The following is a 13845-nucleotide window of genomic DNA, read 5'->3' on the forward strand; positions in this document are numbered from 1 at the left end:
ATGCATGTTTGCATATTTAGGAATCCCATAAAAACACAAAACCAAAGATGTCATTTTTATTTGTGCTGGCCACCTCACCATGGGGTCTGCCATTAAGAATGGTTTGTTTCCCCAGTAGGCTCCTCTGGAAAGAACCAACTTTTCATTTGCAAGTGGTTATACATTGGAGATAGCTTCTGGGTGGGGGTGGGGGGGGGCGTGTATCACAAACAAAAACTTTTTCTCACTCATAAAGCAGACGACAACACTGCTGTTCTCTATTTTTATTATTTTTCAATTTTCCCAACACATGAACTATAGCTCATTTTGAGATTTTTTTTTCAGTGCACTTCACAGCAAAAATGAAAAGGGAATCAGGAAAATGGTTGTACACAAACCAATTCTTTTAATTTACAACGTGCTGAAAAACCATTGTTGATGTTTTCATCCTTTTAACCCTTCTAAGAAAAGAGTTTCTCAGAGCACAGTGCAGCACGGTTGAGTGACAGGTACGTGTCGCACACCGACTGGAAGACCATGGGCAGGAGCAGGGTAAGGCACCACTCTGGACAGTGAAGGTAGCTTGCAGTAACAAGGGTCAGCACCACAAGTGGGTGCTCAGGAAATACTCAAATAAATGAAAACCATAATTAGCACTATTCTGTTCATTGCCAGCAACTCTTCAACCCCAAGAAAATACCGATTAAAAAAAAAAAACAATTTGTACCTGAATGCAAATTCCTGCTTTTTATTTCATACCCTTTCTTCAGCATTTAAATTTACTTGAAAATAAAACTATACTTTATATGCACTCAGTCACAGACATAATTGAATTACCGACAGACATGAACAGGTTTTAGTTTTAACTTTTGAGTAAACAGAGGTCAGATAAAGCAAACTTACCCAGGATAGCACATAATACTGAATATGAACCTACAAATGAAAATAGGTAAGGAAAAAGTAACAGTTGTGGTTTTTAATATTTGCTAGTTTTTAATGCCTTAGTTCTTGAGAAAGGCCAAAAATCTCATACTGACATGAACACATTTTAAAAAATTGTCTCTTAAGTATAATATTTAATAAAAGTAGGTACTGAAAAATGTTCTGAAATTTTTCAAGTCAATGCTGTTTTCAAGTATATTAAAATGCTCAGAAGAAAAAAATTCCTCCATGGTTACAATTCTAATTATAAATACACTTTTAAAAGAGAGTTCCAGCAGAGCAGGTGATGGGCTTCCTTGGTGCAGGCACAGCCTCCGGAGGAAAAGAGGCCTTGTGATGTGTCAACACTGACTGCAGGCACAATGGCTGAGTCCACTTGGAGGTCACCTTCGTCTCCCTCTAGGTTGGTTTAGAAGAGCAGTGAATACTTCAGAAATGGACAGAAAGAAAAAAACTCTGCAAGAGACTTTAGTTTTCAATACAAAGGAACCACAGTCACCGAGTTCTCACTGCTGTCATCTGTCGCTCCCATACAAACCAGGGGCTCGAGCAGCTTTCGGGCCATGGATCAGATCAAAGATGACACACGTGTACTGGTGGGGTGGAAGGCTGTAAGATGGTATTGCTCACGTTGGTGAACAGGCTGCCAAAAGAGAGGCCCATTACGTGTCCGTAACACTTTGGTCTTGCTGCAGGGTGATGGGCTCGCGTAGGTACATTCATGTTCAGCTAGTTTCATGCCATACAATTAGGAGGCAGGTCACTCAGTGCAACGACTCCGTGTGAGAGGGCTTGGGGTACACAGAGGAGAACCTCATTTGGTCCAGTCTTAGAAAGCATGTGTCACTCTGCTGGTTGTGATGCGATTACTTTCCAAAGGGGTTTGTGATAAACCCAGCCATCTCCCTGAAACAAGTAAAAGGGATTAAAGCAGCACCCTGCCGGCATATCCAGTCAGAAACCTAGTCAGGAGCAACAGTAAAATTGAGTTCTCCAGAGACCCAGAGCATGCCTGCAGTTTGCGGGGGTGCTTTGGCTTGAATGTGAATGGTCCCCACAGTCTGATGGTGGTTAAGGGGGTTGAGGAACCTTTTATAAGTGAGGCCTCACTGGAGGCAGTGGGCCACTGGGGACTTGGGGTCTGTGGGGGATTTTGCCCAGCTCTGCTTTCTAATGACCTGACTGCCAAGGTGACACAAGCAGCCTTCTCAAGCACCCAGCATGCTCCGATCTGCCACTAAAACAAACTACAGCCCTGAATAGAGAGCCAGAATGCCACGCCCACCCCCTTTAGCGTCAGGGACTCTGTCAGACAGGCAAGGAAAGCAACCGTGTTGTGTGGAAATACCACTTGTGACCCTTGAACATATAATTCTGCAGGTCACCTGTAGCAATCCTGTCATTTGCCAAGCTGCTGCAGACCGAGCCTCACAGAATTACAGGTAGCGGGCAGAGCACAAGGAAATGTTTACAAAGTAAGTACCAAAGAGCCGAGGGAGGAAAGAGCTGCTGTAATAACGTGGAAAAGCAGAATGCATCAGACGGAGCGGGAACGCGCAGGTCAGGGTAATGAGGACTGCAGGCCCGTGTTCACAGAGATAGTAAGGTCAGGCATGCACTGTCTTCATTCCCCATGTCTCCTTCAACTTATACATAATTTAGCTGAACCAGTCAGGCTCCTGGAGATGTCTTGAGTAAGCCTTGTCTTTGACCAGTGGGTCCTGTTTAAGCAGGACCAGTTTATGCAAATTTACCAAACTTAACCCCACCCCCTGGTCATTTGTACCCATTCTTTCACACTGCCTTGTGCCTAGAAATCCCTACTTGTTAACATCAAATTCAGCACTGAGTTTACTCTCTGTCCTGGACTGCAACCGTTTTAATGGGATGTCCCTTCATGTCTTTATGATGTCAACCACCAGGCTGCTGGTCTAGAAACCATCTGGTCTAGAGACCTCAGCACTTACACTGCTCTTTGAGAAAGATGTCTGCTAACCACATTATACAACGTCATATGAAACATTTATCATGTGCTACCCAATCACCTTACTTTAGACACAAAACAGAGGCTTTGAACTTCTGGTGGGTGGCACACAGCTATAATCCCAGCACTTGTAGGTTGAGGCAGGAGGACTGAGTTTGAATCCAGCAGAAAGGAAATGAAGGCTGTGAGAAGTAAAAGTCCTCATATAATATTTACATCTGCGATATGCTAGGCTCTGTGGAGGACACGGGAGACACGGCAGTGTCTCCATACCCTAGGAGCAAAGAGCCAGCATGAGGACAGAGGCTCACAATTTAGTACTGCCAATCACCCTCAGCCTTACTGGTACCCGGCAGTGCTTCTCATGTGTGATCACACATCACCATCCAGTCACACACAGAGCAAGGACAGGCGTTAATATCAGACACCTCTACCCCGTCTGCTGCACTTGTGTCAAGACTAGCACTAGCAAGGGGACCAACAAAGGGACCCAGATCTGAGCCTCCATTTCTAAACTGCCATTCCAGTGACAGTCACCAGAGAACATCATTTAGGCTGGAACACACACACTCTTTCATTAGACTTATCATTTTTTTTCATCTACCTATCATCACAGTGTGTGGGGATAAAGGGACTGGCATGAGTTTAACAGTTAAGAGCATTTGCTGCTCTTCAGTGGACCCAGGTTTAGTTCCCAGTACTCACACAGGTAGTTTCCAACTGTAACTCCAATTCAAGGAGATCTGACACCCTCTTCTGGCTTCCTCAGACACAGGCACATATGTGGTACACATGTACACATGCAGATAAACACTCATACCTTTAAAAAACTATGAGGCAGGTTCTCAGTACCTCATACAAATAATAGAGCTGTTTACATGTTGTGGTCTGAATGGAAATGGCACCGTTGGGAGGTGTGGCCTTGCTGGAGAAGGTGTGGAGGAAGTGTGTAGCTGGGGGCGGGCTTGAGGTTTCATAAGCTCAAGACAGGCCCAGTGCCACTCTCTTGTTACTTCCTGTCTTCTGACCTGCATGTAGAACTCCCTGCTCCTGCTCCAGCACCAAGTCTGCCTGCATGCTGCCATGCTTCCCACCATGACGACAATGGACTAAACCTCTGAAACTGTAAGCCAGCCCCAGTTAAAAGCTTCCTTGGAACCAACATGGTACAACTTCATGTTGGTTCCAGGAAGGTTATCTACCAGGTTAGGTGGCAAGTGACTTTACCTGCTAAGCTATCTCACCAGCTCCATCTCTATTTTTATATGAACAAATAAACATTTGTTTATATATGGAACTCCTATAAAACAGGACTTAAAGGTCAGCCCTGACCCACCCTTCCTTCCTTCCTTCCTTCCTTCCTTCCTTCCTTCCTTCCTTCCTTCCTTCCTTCCTCCCTTCCTTCCTTCTTTCCTTCCTCTATTTTTTGAGACAGGGTTTCACAGAGTTTCCCTAGCTGGACTGGAACTCTATATCAATCAGGTTAGCCTAGAACTCACAGAGATCTGCCTGTGTCTCCTTTTGCCTCTGCCTCCAAAGTACTTGGCTTAAAATGCATACTACCATGTCTAGTAGCACCCTGACATTCTTGCTAACATGACATGTGTCATGTTACCTCTATATTAGAGCATGTGAATCCCTCTGCCCACCAAAAAAAAAGTAAAAATGTTCTATTTGTTATTCCTTTAAAAAAATAGTTGGTAAAAGTTTAGAAAAAAAAAGGAAGAAGCTATTAAAAATGAATTGCAGAATTAAAAAAAAACTTTTATTATTGTATGTGCATGCGTCCAGCCATGTGTGTGAAACAAGGCACATATATCAGAGCACAACCTTTGGGAACTGTTTCTCTTTTCATGGTATGTCCCAGAGTCAAGCTTAGGGCGTCAGCATCACAAGGCAAGCACCTTTCTCTGCTGAGCTATCTCAGGCTGTATGTATGTATATACATGTCTGTGCCTATGTGAGTGTATGTGTACTGTGTGTGCGCAGGTGTTTGAGGAGAACAGAGGGCACTGGATCCCCTGGAACAGGAGTTACAGGTAGTTGTGAGCCACCGATGTGGATGCTGAGAACTGATCCCAGGTCATCCACAAGGGTAGTAGTGCTCTTAGATACTGAGTTACCTCTCCACTCCCAATTATGGATTGCTTTTTTTTTTTTAAAGATTTTATTTATTTATTTATTACATATACAGTGTTCTGTCTACATGCCAGAAGAGGGTACCAGATTGAATTGTAGATGGTTGTGAGCCACCTTGTGGTTATTGGGAATTGAACTCAGGACCTCTGGAAGAGCAGTCAGTGCTCTTAACCTCTGAGCCATCTCTCCGACCTTATTATTAATATTTTTTCTTTCAAGACAGGGTTTTTCTGTGTAGCCCTGGCTGTCCTGAAACTCACTCTGTAGACCAGGCTAGTCTTGAACTCAAGAGATCCACCTGCCTCTGCCTCCTGAGTGCTAGGACTACAGGTATGCACCACCACCACCCAGTATGCTTTTGATTGTTATACAGTGTCTTCTGATGCTGTTTGCAAGACGTGCTTGGTGGTAATTTGGGCTCTAGTCAAGTATTTTTAACTTTCTGGTTCTGTTGTTCAAACCCAGAGCTTTCAAAATGCCAAGTGAATACTGTACCACTGAGCTATTCTTCCAGTCCCTGATAAACATTTCTGTGTAAGCCAAATACTGTGAAGAAACTTACGATAATGCGTTCCTGGCTTGCTTTCTTTATGCCAATCATCCCCACACTAGCCACTTCACAACCTCTGCATGGCCAATGAGGTTTCTTCTGTCTCCTTAAACTGTGATGTGAGAAGTGAACAGAGCTTACGATGTGCACCTCCTACTACTGAACATTAGGTTAGGGTTTTCATTTGTGGCTACTTTAATCTCCAAATATATCTATCTGATCTGTGGGAAAGCTTTACTACTTGAACAAATCATGGAAAGCTTATGAAAAAGTTCCCAGTTAAGCTAAAGTGAGCGTACGTGCGTGTGTGTGTGTGTGTGTGTGTGGGTGTGTGTGTGGGTGTGGGTGTGTGCGTGCCTGCATGTACATATGCACTATGTACATGAGGGTGGAGGCCAAATGTCAAAGTTGGATGTCTTCCTCAGTCATTTTTTCTGCTTTAAAAATTGCATTTATTTATTTAATTTATTTTGTGTGCATGTGTGGAGGTCAACTTCAAGGGGTCAGTCCTCTTTCTTCCACCATGTTGATCCTGATGACCAAACTCTGATCACTGGGCTTGGTGACAAGTGCCTTACCCACCAAGTCACCTTGCGGGCCATCTACATTTTTAAATTTTTTTCTATGTTAGTTTTGAGGCAGGGTCTCTCACTGAAGCTGGAGCTCTCTGATTCACTGGACTGGCATTATAGCTCTTTATGTGGGTTCTGGGATCTCAACTCCAGGTCCTCACATTTATACAGCAAGGGCTTTACTGATTGGCCAAGGCCCAAGCCCCTAGCTGAGCTACTTTAAAAATAAAGGCGTACAAGAGTCAGTGGCTCAACATGACTAGGTAAGCCAGAGCCCTGCCTCAAAGCACGCACAACATCACTAGGTAAGCCAGAGCCCTGCCTCAAAGCACGCACAACATCACTAGGTAAGCCAGAGCCCTGCCTCAAAGCACGCACAACATCACTAGGTAAGCCAGAGCCCTGCCTCAAAGCACGCACAACATCACTAGGTAAGCCAGAGCTCTGCCTCAAAGCATGCACAACATACCTCTTTAATAAAATACTTGGTTTTCCAGGGTGTGCCTGTTTCAGTTCGATGTCTTTCTTCAGTTCTCTGGCGTTCCTCCAAGGTACGTTTGTGCTCTGTGGCCTTGTCAATTTCAGATTCCCTCAGAGAATCCGTTACATTTTTCCATAATCGTCTACAATTAAAAATTGTATTTTACAAGCATTCTTTTAAAAAGGATAATTTAAAAATCACAGTAATTTCTTTTCTCTTTTTAAAAATTTATTCTGACTACAGTTTCCCCTTCCTCTTCTCCTCCCAACAGCCTCCCCCACCCCCCAATAATTTCTAAAGTTTACATTTTCTGAATCAGATCTACTTCCCACAGCTGTGAGTTTCAAGAGCACAGGAAGGCAAGGCCCTATTGCTGACGCCCAGACTGCTGCAACTGCTGATGGATTTTAAATTGATAAATTCAATTAAGAAGCATTTCCTCAAGTTTCCTAAAAACAATTAAATAGCTGTTCTTAGGAAACTTTCAAAAATTAACAAGTAACATATTTTTTAAAAGGTTGAAATGTATGAGGCTGAGGATATGTCTTGCTCAGCACATGTGGTAGTGCCTTCAGTCCCCAGCTGCACATAACCCAGGCATGGTCGTGTACCCGTAATCTCAGTGCTTAGGAGGGAGAGGCATGAGAATGAGAAGTTGGAAGGCTATCCTACGCTATGCAGAGTTCATGGCCAGCCTGAAGCACAAAGAACCTCCACAACACAAAGAGAAGACAAATAATCCAATAAAAAGACATTATAACCACTAGTGCTTCATACCTATTAAAATATAGAGTATAGGAGACAGACAGTGGGGAATGCGGAGAGACTGGAAGTGTGATCCAATACCAATGGGAATGTAAAATAGAACACTAATTATGGAAAATAGCAATCTATGGTCAGCAATTCTACTCCTAGATATTTACCCAGGAAAAATGAAAAGGAATGTATACACAAAAGCTGTTCACAAAATGTTCACTTTTATGATTCATTTTATCCTCAAACTAGTAATGTGTATCATTTGACATACCTACACAATGGAGTACTATTCAGCAATTAAAATAAAGGAACTGACTACTGATATATGCTGTGAAAGCCCTATACATTGAAGATGAAGTTAAACTTTCCTCCAAAGAAAACTACTGGTAGACAGCTTCAAAAGACATATACAAAATTAGGAAATACAATCTTCAATGTCTGGTTTAGTAACAGTGTCTGTTTCTACATTCAGTCTATTGTGATAGTTACTTTAGTGAAAGCAGGCAAAGAAAAAAATGGCTTAGAAAGATACAGTTGCAAAAGAGTTTTCTTTTTTCAGTTTTTTAAGACAGGGACTAGTTCTGTAGACCAGGCTAGCCTCAAACTCACAAAGATCTGCCTGTGCCATCACTTCCCAGGCTTGCAAAAGAGAATATTTTAATGAAGTTTTCAAGTAATTCAGATCTTTGATATCACGTGAAAACTTGGCCAGTGGTGGTTTGCTTCTGAAATTTTTCTTACTGGGGAAGGAGCTGCACAGTGCGCTGTGGGGGTCGGAGGACAACCTTGTCGAGTCAGGACTTTCCTTCTACCTTTCACATGGGTTCTGAGGATGGAACTAGGGTTGTCACCCATGCATGGCAAGTGCCTTTACCCTCAGAGCCACCTCAGGCAACTAGGAGTTTTCAAGGTTAGTTTCAATGTAGGAGACAAAAACTTGCCAATTATTTTTCACACTGAAGTTATTATATACCATAAAATGTCACAGCTGGCAGGAGTTTTTAAGTTAAATAAATCAGACCAACTCTTTCATCTTATGGATGGCAAAGCTGATACAAACTGAAACATGACTGGGGAAGTGGCTTAACTGGACTCCAGAGAGCTCCCGGCCTTCCTGACTGGACACGAGGGTGGCATACCTGGATTCAAATGGATCCTGCTTCTCCAGAGGCCTCACTCTTTTCTTCGTCACAGCAAGTTTGGTCAGGTCCACGTACTTCATCTCCCCGTTGCTGTAGGAGAACTCCAGAATGCTGTTCCATTCCCCCTGTACTCTGCACACCACAGTGTTGGTAACATTGTGCTTCACTTCAGCTGTGACTCTAAGAAAGGTGGGAAGAAAGGTCCTCCTCAGAATTCTGAAGACCAAGGACACAGCTCGAAAATCTTCCTTAACTTAGTTATTGAGCACATTTCAACTTGCCCTAAGTCAGTGAAACCAATCCTGTGTCGGATCCCTAATGTCTGGTCAGGTGCATCAGTTCTATTCTTCACAAAGAATATTAGGCATCAGACTGGACTTCATTAGCATAAGTGGAAAACCATGTCTAATGTGCTTATTACAATCTAAACATGTGACAGCACTATAATCTAGCTCTCTCCCACTGGCCCATCAATCTAAAACATCTACAGTTCTAGACATCAAGCACCCAATACCTATTAGTTTGTGATTTTCATTCCCCTAAACAGAACTTCTCCATATAGCTGTACTGGAATTCCTTCTGTAGACCAGGCTGGCCTCAAATTCAGAGATCCACCTTCCTCTGCCTTGAAAGTGCTGGGATTAAAGGCTGTACCACCGTGCCTAGCCCAAAAAACTATTTTAAATTTAACACAAAACCTGGGCGAGTCACTGAGAGTTAGAAAAACACTGCTGAGGCGGCTTTGGAGGAAGACACAAAGAGAAATGGCTCAAACATGTTTAATGAAGTGTATGTTTCCTGTAGGACACAGGTGAGGTAAGTTCAGAACTCAGGGAGAGGTTAAAGGTCAAGGTCTAATGACTGTCTACAGAAAGGGATCTTGGAAGACCCAGGGCATCACAAGGAATGAGGCGGCATCTGCCATGTATATACAAGGCAGCAAACCAGGAAGGAAGGAAGTGAGCTGCAAACTTGGAGTTCAAAGCAGGGGGCAAAGAACCCAATAGTGAAGGACCTGTGGGCCAGGTCTTGGAGGCCACGGTGAATGATGGTGTGGAGTGAAGAACAAACATTCAAAATGGTTACGCTACAAGTAACTGCTAGCTGTGGTTCACTGGACACAATGAGCATGGCTACAAGTCCGCTTGGTTATAGGAGTGGGAACTCGTAAGTTGTCTTTCAAACCATGTGAATGAACAGAATTGTATTGCGAAGGGCTCCTTAAAAGCCAGACAGGATGTTTGTTAAGAGGTCACTTCAAGCCGGGCGGTGGTGGTGCACGCCTTTAATCCCAGCACTCGGGAGGCAGAGGCAGGCGGATCTCTGTGAGTTCGAGGCCAGGCTGGACCGACAGACTCCAAAACAGAGAAACCCTGTCTCGTAAAACCAAAAAAAAAAAAAAAAAAAAAAAAAAAAAAGAGGTCACTTCATTATTTATCAAAAGAAAATTTAGGTTTATTTTAGGGGTATGGTGTTTTGTCTACATATATATGTGAGTACCATTTGCATGCCTGGTGCCTGTAGAGATCAGAAGAGGGTGTTGGATCTCCTGAAACTGCAGAAACAGATGGTTGTGAGCTTCCATGTGGGTCTGGAAACTGAGCCTGAGTCCTCTGCAGGAGCAGTAAGTGCTCTTAACTGAGCTGTCCCTGCAGTGCCCACACTTCTCTGACCCCCTAGCAATACGGTCCCAATCCTCCAAGACTCTGCTTTCACCATAGGATTTGAAGAGATGATGCTGAGCACTCATCCGCTCTCCCCACCCTCTAGGCACACATAACCAGAACAACACTGGGGACTGAGGAATGACCAGTCCTCTTGATGATTTTTCTTCTGGCACTCTAATGACGGTGTCTCATTATGTTGCTCAAAGCTCGTTCAAACACACAGGCTCAAGCCTCCCTGGCCTCAGCCTTCCAAGTAATTGAACCTACAGGAGCAAGCCACCAAGCTGGCTTAAGAGACCTTTACAGATATACACAATCTGTGACGTTATAGCTACCTCCCACAGATGTTCCACTCTTCCCACAACCTCCCCAAGTCTCTGCCCACAAGCATTGAATTACATGGGTACCTTTACCTTATTCTCTTTTACAACAGTTTAATGCAATGTTAGCAACCAGACAGTCTCTTCATAGTTACTTAACATGGCCACCCATCTCTAGCCTAATTTAAGAATGTCTACACTATCCTTTCTTCTAACTCACTGTACATGCCAACATGCCTACTGCTGACAAGCCTATCCACTGTGCTATACATACTTCTCAAAATAAAAGAAAAAGACATCTACATATACAATCACCAGTGTCTGCTAGCAGCACTGTTGTACACACACACACACACACACACACACACACACACACACACACACACACACACATATACGATGAGGTGTGTGGTGTTAGAGAGAACACAGGATTTGCGTACACTCAGTATTTTACCTCTGAGCTATTTCCACAACGCTATCCAGAACTATCTGTGATAGTCAAACTTAGAAACTACAGAAACATCTGTCAAAATTAAAATGAATAATTAAGGCTAAAGAGATGGATCAGTGGTTAGGGACACCCATTTTGGTGAACAGCACGCACACTGAGTGGCTCACAACTGTCTGTTACTCCAGTTCCAGGGGATCTGACATCTCTTCCGGTCTCCATAGGTACACACATGTACATGGCTTACATACATATCCCCAGGCATGTACATATATGTGCATGTCATGTGTGTGCATACACAAACACATACACACACACACAATGAAAGTAAACAAATATGGAGAAAAAAACCCTGCAAGTATATATGGACAAATCTCTAAAATCTAACATTGAACAAAATAAGTAGGGTATGAAAGACAACATATGCATAACACATTTTTGTTCGTTTGTTTTTTTGTTTTTCAAGACAGGGTTTCTTTGTATTGTTTTGGAGGTTGTCCTGGAACTCGCTTTGTAGACGAGGCTGGCCTCGAAATCACAGCAATCCGCCTGCCTCTGCCTCCAGAGTGCTGGAATTAAAGCGTGTGCCACCAACACCTGGCTTGCATAATACAATTTATACAGGATTTAAAACTAATGTGTGATGTTAGCAATCAGCACAGTGACTACCCAAAGTGGGAGGGTGGCAGTGGCTAGCCCAAGACAGGAGGGAGAGAAACTAACAATCATGAGAAAGTCCTCAAGGATGTTAGGAATCTACCACAGTGATGCAAAGATTTCCATTCTGAAAATCATGACTTTGTATATTCCTATATGGATGCTATTTTTAAATAAAGAGTTTATAGGAAAACTACTCCATGCTTCCAGAAGAGCCATCAAAGGCTGGAGGAATGAGTGGGCAGCCTCAAAATCCTATCAGAAAACTTGTTTTGTGTGCCTAAGTGATCTGGAAGAGTGCTGCATACAGAAACTGACCTGCAGGAGAGGACACAGTAGCTGATTCCCTGAAGAAATCAGAAGTCTACCGAGGACTAGGGCCCCGGACGCGCACCTCCAACTTGTGTTGCTTCTGCTAGTCTTACGTTTAGACATGTTTCTACCCCAACTTGTAGTAGTGGCTTCCTTCACTGAGCTTGGAATCTGACTCTGAATTCTTTTGGTCTGAACTGTGCCACACCACATACTTGTTTGCTAGAAATTCTAGTTTACATGTTGTTAACAACATTATAGGAAAACAGGAAAACATTACATGAGTTGGCATGTTAGCATTATTACTGTTTTAAAACTAGATCATGATTTCCAGAGTGCTTTTTTCCATGTGTGTGCGTGCGTGCATGCGTGTGTGTGTCTATTTGTGGTTGTTAGCTGGGTATGGCAGCACACATCTGTGAGTTCAGGGAAATTCTCGTCTCTAAAGCAAGTTCCAGGACAGCCAAAGCTACACAGAGAATTCATGTCTTAAAAAACAAACCCAAACCAAAACCATGTATAGTTGTACATCAGTGAGTGTGTACAAGCCCAAGGCTATTGTCAGGAGTCCTCTTCCATTGCTTTTCCACCTTATCCTCTGACAGAGGCAGTCTCAAAATCAGAGCCAAAGCTCTAGTTAGCTCCCTCTGCCTAAGGCTAGAGTTACAGCAAAGTCACCATACCCACCAGCCTATGTGGGGTGTAAGGATCAGAACTCCAGTTGTCTTATTTGTGTACACACAGAGACACAGACACACACACACACACACACAGAGACAGACAGACACACACACACACAGAGACAGACAGACAGACACACACACAGACAGACAGACACACAGAGACAGACAGACAGACAGACAGACAGACAGACAGACACACACACACACACACACACACACACACACACACACACAAAACCTGTCTCCTCCACAGAAGACAAAGCAGAAAAAGAAGAAGCAGTTATAACACAAAATCAAAGAGCAGAGCAAGACCCACACACCATGAAAGTGTTCTTACCGGTGCAGTTTGCCGCCATAAAATGGCTTAGTGTGAAAAGTGATGCTGGCTGAGTAGCCTGTCTTTGCACAGTTGACGCCAACTTTGCCACCTAGTTCCACCCAAGGAACAGTGAGAATGGACCGGGCATATGCACAAGGCAGGGAAAATGTGTACTCTTCTCCATGCTCCAACAGACTAAGGATACCTGGATATAAAAGCATGAGGGTAGTTAATGTCTCTTCTGAGAAACAGCCTTTTGCCTGACCAGTAGTAATAAGACATTATTATTTTATACTCATTTATCCATTGATAGTATTGACTTTATTTGGCAGCATTTCTGAATGATACTGAATCAGGGCTACTTTCATTGTGACCTTCCTGTTCCTCTTATGCTCATGTAATTGTTACAATGCAAGCAGTCTAGGTGTCCCACCGATGCTCCTAAAAGTCAAAGAAAGCCCCAGGCTGGGGTGGGAGCAGCTGTGCAGCATCATACTAACACCTGGTCACCAGCAGCTTGGCAGTCACTCATAGCAAGATGAGAAAGTGTTCTTCATTCTAGTCTACATATGTTGCAGACCCAAATGTAATCTTTTCATCAAGAACTATCATCATCCCAAGTTTTATTTGCCAAACTCTGATAGTGGTGTAAGAGATCTAAGTGGCAATTTTCAAACAACTATTATTCTTCTATATTAATGATTTTGCATTAAAGTAGCTAAAACATATAAGGGGTTTATAATAGTGAATAACTGATCTATATAAGACGCGACACACTAAGCATACCCAAGCTATGCTACTACCTTCAGTTTTTATCTATTGTATTTCATTTGTGTGTGAGTGTGCAAGCGTGTGTACAAAGGCCAGAAGAAAACTTTGGGTGTTGTTCCTCAT

General features: G+C 43.2%; 1 protein-coding gene across 1 annotated transcript in view; it reads right to left on the reverse strand.

Annotated features, from left to right (window-relative positions):
- Positions 1 to 248: 248 nt before the first annotated feature.
- The window catches only part of Osbpl11 (oxysterol binding protein like 11), a 59099-nt gene continuing 45502 nt past the window's right edge, over positions 249 to 13845 (reverse strand). Inside the window, exons 10-13 of the mRNA XM_040750891.1 lie at positions 12970 to 13156; positions 8543 to 8725; positions 6636 to 6789; positions 249 to 1827 (exon numbers count right to left, since the gene is read on the reverse strand). Coding sequence (XP_040606825.1) covers positions 1765 to 1827; positions 6636 to 6789; positions 8543 to 8725; positions 12970 to 13156 — 587 coding nt within the window. The 3' untranslated portion in view covers positions 249 to 1764. The remainder of the gene's footprint in view (positions 1828 to 6635; positions 6790 to 8542; positions 8726 to 12969; positions 13157 to 13845) is intronic.

The sequence above is a fragment of the Mesocricetus auratus genome, unplaced genomic scaffold, assembly GCF_017639785.1.
Source record: "Mesocricetus auratus isolate SY011 unplaced genomic scaffold, BCM_Maur_2.0 Super-Scaffold_100008, whole genome shotgun sequence".
Lineage (NCBI taxonomy): Eukaryota > Metazoa > Chordata > Mammalia > Rodentia > Cricetidae > Mesocricetus > Mesocricetus auratus.